Below are 6,000 nucleotides of genomic sequence, written 5' to 3' on the forward strand. Positions count from 1 at the left end.
AAGCAATTAGCTCAGTAATGACCTTAGTAATTAGCTTAGCAACTAAATAAGTAATTAGCTTAGCAATTACCTTTAAATTAAAAAGCCCCCGAACACAATTTTGTTTCCAACTAATGACCATTAAACCATCTTTTAATCAACACAGAGTACAACTTGTGAAGTTGAGTTTTCGTGCCAACGTCAGTAAGAAGTTGACATTATTAAATGTGTTGTCAGTTTATAAAGAATCAAATCTTTCATTTACTCACAAGCTTTAGAAATTCAACAGAAACATTAGAAACTGTTGATTTCCATTAACATCAAAGTAAAAGATTCAGATCCGACTATTATATTCATGACTCCAGGAACCTGCCGATCCAAGAATAGAACCTTAGAACACGTGTCACACGCTAACGTTTCCTGATTCACTTTTTATTATTCAACGAGCCACAGATTTATTGTGAAGGTATTTTAGGAAGATTGCGTCAGAAAAACCTAAAGAAAATGCTTTAGTTTTTCCAGCAGCGTGTTTTCACCTAAAGTAGCAATTGAATGAATTTGTTATGATGCGCTGAATTATTTACGATTTAGATTTACTTTTGTGGACGTTCTTCTCGTTTGCATTTTTAATGTTTGCTGTTTTTCTTCTGACGTCACTCTGTCACCGGAGAGATGGACTAAAATATGTCCTTTTACTTTCGATTTTGGGGTGAAATGTGACCTTTTGGAAGATTTATCTTGACTGTGAAAGTTCTGGTGTATTTAAGAAATCGCTCGTCAGTATCAAAAGAATAGAAACATGCACTAAAGAAAGTATTAAAAGTGTTTGGCTCGAGTAAATACAAACACCAGAGAGCTACGCTCCACTGAACACACTCGCTCCGGGTCGGACTTTATTGATTCTGATCTTTCTTGAACGTCTCTAAAGTCCTGCCGACGACTCGTGTCGCTTCACCTCAGGAACGTCTGAGGAGTTCAAGGAACTTGATGCGAACCTGGTTCGTGTCGAAGGTTTAACTCCACGAATCTTTAGTGCTACAGTGGTCAAGACAGGAAGTGACACTGGACCACTTCCTGTGATAATATTTGTAAGGGAGATCATTGTCAATCGTGAAATAGTCGCACAAATGGCTAAGTAATTAGCTTGGAAACTAGCCTAGCAAATAATTAATGATTATCTTAGCAATTACCCTAGTAAATAGCTAAGTTATTAGCTTAGTAATAAGCTTGGCAAATAGCTTAGTAATTAGCTTAGTAATCAGCTTAGTAGTTAGCTAAGCAATTAGCTTAGAAATTAAATGAACAATTAGCTCAGTAATTACCTTAGTAATTAGCCTAGAAACTAAATTATTGATGAGCTTCGCAATTATCTTAGCAACTAGCTTAATAATTATCTTAGCAAGTAGCTTAGTAAATGGCTAAGTAATTAGCTTAGCTATTAGCTTCGTAGTTTGCTAAGCAATTAGCTTAGCAACTAGTTTAGAAATTAAATTAGCAATTAGTTCAGTAATTACCTTATTAATTCGCTTAGAAACTAAATTAGTGATTAGCTTAGCAATTAGCCTATCAACTAGCTTAATAATTATCTTAGCAAGTGGTTTAGTAAATGGCTAAATAATTATCTTAGCAACTAGCTTAGTAGTTAGCAATTACTTAGTAAATAGCTAAGTTATTAGCTTAGTAATAAGCATAGCAAATAACTTAGTAATAAGGTTAGCAATTAGCTTGGCAACTAGCTTAGAAATTAAATTAGCATTTAGTTCAGTAATTACCTTAGTAATTAGCTTAGCAACTAAATTAGTGATTAGCTTAGCAATTACCTTTGACGTAAAAACTGCACAAACTTATATTATTGTTAGCGTGAACAGGCACATTGAGATTCAGAAACTGAACTGAAAAGAACAGAAACAGGAAAAAACAATTGGTAAATATAATAAATAATAATAACTGAATAAACAAATAAACACAAGGAAAGATGAGATTGTTCTATATTTCTACTGTTGTGACGCAGGTGTGTCACTGACGGATGTGTGTGTGTGTGTGTGACGTGTGTGTGTGTCTGCAGGCGACGGGCAGGTGGACTTCGAAGAGTTCATGACGATACTGGGACCAAAACTCTTGTCGTCCGACAACAGAGAAGGATTCTTGGGCAACACCATCGACAACATCTTCTGGCAGGTGAGAGAGTTCACTGCAGTCAGAGAACATGTGTGTGTGTCACGATTGAAAGTGTGAGTCGTCGCTCAGTCGGAAGTGTGTTGTTGCAACAAACAAACAGTTGAGTCTCATCTTCCCTCGACGTTAACATCGTGTTTCATTTCATCACGTGTTCATTATTAACGGTTTGTCTTAGAAGTACTTTAGTGGTTTATTTAGGAGAGAACATGACTGTTGTCTCGAGCCTCTCTTACCTTTTACTCAATTTCATTTAAAGTTTGATCCAAATTTGAAACTTGTGCCCAAGAGTTGGTGTCAATGTTTCCAATGACTTCATCAACTTGTCTGCTTGAGACCCTGGCTCCTGTAAAAATCCGAGAGTCATGACATCTGCTGCGATGTTAAATGAACAGTGTCTATTGAGGAGCTGATGATGAAGATGATGATGATGATGATGATGATGATGATGATGAAGACGATGATGAAGATGAAGATGAAGATGATGATGAAGATGAAGATGAAGATGAAGATGAAGATGAAGATGAAGATGAAGATGAAGATGATGATGATGATGATGAAGATGAAGACGATGATGAAGATGAAGATGAAGATGATGAAGATGTTGATGATGATGATGATGATGATGATGATGATGATGATGATGATGCTGATGCTGATGCTGATGATGATGCTGATGATGAAGATGCAGATGAAGATGATGATGATGATGATGATGATGATGATGATGATGAAGATGATGACGATGATGACGATGATGATGATGATGATGATGATGATGATGATGATGATGAAGATGATGATGATGAAAAATGATGAAGATGTCCATGATGGGGATAAAGATGATGAAGATGATGATGAAGATGATAATGATGCAGATGAATATGATGAAGATGATAATGATGAAGATGAAGATGAAGATGATGACGATGATGACGATGATGACGATGATGATGATGATGATGATGAAGATGAAGATGAAGATGAAGATGAAGATGAAGATGATGATGATGATAATGATGCAGATGAATATGATGAAGATGATGATGATGATGATGATGAAGAAGATGAAGATGATGATGATGATGATGAAGATGAAGATGATGACGATGATGACGATGATGACGATGATGATGATGATGATGATGAAGATGAAGATGAAGATGAAGATGAAGATGATGATGATGATAATGATGCAGATGAATATGATGAAGATGATGATGATGATGATGATGAAGAAGATGAAGATGATGATGATGATGATGAAGATGAAGATGATGACGATGATGACGATGATGACGATGAAAAATGATGAAGATGTCCATGATGGGGATAAAGATGATGAAGATGATGATGATGAAGATAATGATGATGATGAAGATGATGATGATGATGATGACGATGATGAAGATGATGAAGATGATGATGATGATGATGATGATGATGATGAAGATTTTGATGATGAATAATTAAATAATAACCATTTAAACCTTTCAATAGAATTATTTGTATTCATTTTTTATTGAAATTCTATTGTATTTGGTGCGTTAAGAAAATAATTCAATAAAAACCGTTTCAGTTCATAATCATAATCAACATCTGAAATGTTAAATTCAACCATTAAATATTCTGATGATCTGATAAAAAACTCCTTAAATCTCTTCATTTCACTCAAAAGCTGATCTTTATCTTTCATGTGAAGAAGTGATTGTTGCTGCTTTTCTTCCTGCAGAACAGAGAAGCTTTTTCATCTTTCGTTTATCAGCCTCAGGTCTCACTGTGCATCTCCTCCTTAAGCACAGTCCTACTTTCCTCTCACACACACACACACACACACACACACACACACGCACACTCACACACACACACACACACTCACACACACACCTTTCCTCCCGCAATAACAGACTTTGTTTCCAGCCTTTGAAAGAACAAAAGTCTTCTGAGAATTTAGTTTATTTATGTTTTGGGTTGTTGTTGCTGCTGCTTTAGGTATTTCCATAATGATTCCAGAGGTTCGAGGGGTTCAGCGATTCAAGCCTCGACTCGTTCTCTTGACCGTGGACACGTTGTTGCTCTTCAGAGAGTCTGAGACGAGCGTCAGACTCGAGCTGGTCCTGATCACACATGGCTTCCTTCCTTAGGATCTGAGGAGGGAACGCCACAGATAGAGAAGGATGAGATGGGGACAATATTCCGAGTGTGAGCGGAGGAGGAGGAGGAGAGAGAGGGAGAAAAGAGAGGAGGAGGAGAGAGAGGGAGAAACGAGGGGAGGCTGCCCCACATAAAGATAGTGGAGAATAAAGGGAAGCCACACCAGGGAGAGAAGCTGCAAATGAAAGAAGAGAGACAAGAGACTCTAATTCATGAAGGTGGCAGACTCTTGTGTCTCTGGAGGTTCGACATGCTCGCCTGCACAACACACTGCAGCAGGAGAGGAGGAAGAAAACAAGAAAAGAAAAGAATGACAAGAAATGACATGAGAGGAGTGAGGTAATGAGAAAAGGTAAAGGGAGAGGAAGAGAGGATAAGTGAGAGGAGAGGTAGATGAGGAAGAAGAGGAACACAGGGTGAGTGAGAGGAGAGGTAGATGAGGAAGAAGAGGAAGAGAGGGTGAGTGAGAGGAGAGGTAGATGAGGAAGAAGAGGAAGAGAGGTGGTGTGAGAGAAGAGGTAGAGGAGGAAGAAGAGGAAGAGAGGGTGAGTGAGAGGAGAGGTAGAGGAGGAAGAAGAGGAAGAGAGGGTGAGTGAGAGGAGAGGTAGATGAGGAAGAAGAGGAAGAGAGGGTGAGTGAGAGGAGAGGTAGAGGAGGAAGAAGAGGAAGAGAGGGTGAGTGAGAGGAGAGGTAGATGAGGAAGAAGAGGAAGAGAGGGTGAGTGAGAGGAGAGGTAGAGGAGGAAGAAGAGGAAGAGAGGGTGAGTGAGAGGAGAGGTAGAGGAGGAAGAAGAGGAAGAGAGGGTGAGTGAGAGGAGAGGTAGATGAGGAAGAAGAGGAAGAGAGGGTGAGTGAGAGGAGAGGTAGATGAGGAAGAAGAGGAAGAGAGGGTGACTGAGAGGAGAGGTAGATGAGGAAGAAGAGGAAGAGAGGGTGAGTGAGAGGAGAGGTAGATGAGGAAGAAGAGGAAGAGAGGGTGAGTGAGAGGAGAGGTAGATGAGGAAGAAGAGGAAGAGAGGGTGAGTGAGAGGAGAGGTAGATGAGGAAGAAGAGGAAGAGAGGTGGTGTGAGAGGAGAGGTAGATGAGGAAGAAGAGGAAGAGAGGGTGAGTGAGAGGAGAGGTAGATGAGGAAGAAGAGAGGGTGAGTGAGAGGAGAGGTAGATGAGGAAGAAGAGGAAGAGAGGTGGTGTGAGAGGAGAGGTAGATGAGGAAGAAGAGGAAGAGAGGGTGAGAGGAGAGGTAAATGAGGAAGAAGAGGAAGAGAGGGTGAGTGAGAGGAGAGGTAGAGGAGGAAGAAGAGGAAGAGAGGGTGAGTGAGAGGAGAGGTAGATGAGGAAGAAGAGGAAGAGAGGGTGAGTGAGAGGTGAGGTAGATGAGGAAGAGAGGTGGAGTGAGAGTAGAGGAAGAGAAGGAAGAAGAGGAAGAGCGGTTGAGTGGGAGGAGAGGTAGATGAGGAAGAGAGGTGGAGTGAGAGGAGAGGAAGAGAAGGAAGAAGAGGAAGAGCGGTTGAGTGGGAGGAGAGGTAGATGAGGAAGAAGAGGAAGCATGAGAGGAGAGGAAGAGGAGGAAGAAGAGGAAGAAAGGGTGAGTGAGAGGAGAGGTAGAGCAGGAAGAGAGTGAGAGGCAAGTAAGATGAAGAATGAGAGGAGATGAGTGAGAGAGGAGAGTAATGGAGGAGGAAATGAGTGGAGA

At 40.3% G+C, this 6,000-nt stretch overlaps 1 protein-coding gene across 1 annotated transcript in view; it reads left to right on the forward strand.

The window, feature by feature from the left end:
* The window catches only part of caln2 (calneuron 2), a 69,891-nt gene that overhangs the window by 48,521 nt on the left and 15,370 nt on the right, over positions 1–6,000 (forward strand). The window contains exon 4 of the mRNA XM_087807075.1: positions 2,045–2,157. Within this exon, the coding sequence (XP_087663201.1) occupies positions 2,045–2,157 (113 nt within the window). The remainder of the gene's footprint in view (positions 1–2,044; positions 2,158–6,000) is intronic.

Source organism: Callionymus lyra, chromosome 14 (genome assembly GCF_982586985.1).
Source record: "Callionymus lyra chromosome 14, fCalLyr1.hap1.1, whole genome shotgun sequence".
In the NCBI taxonomy this organism is placed as follows: Eukaryota; Metazoa; Chordata; class Actinopteri; order Syngnathiformes; family Callionymidae; genus Callionymus; species Callionymus lyra.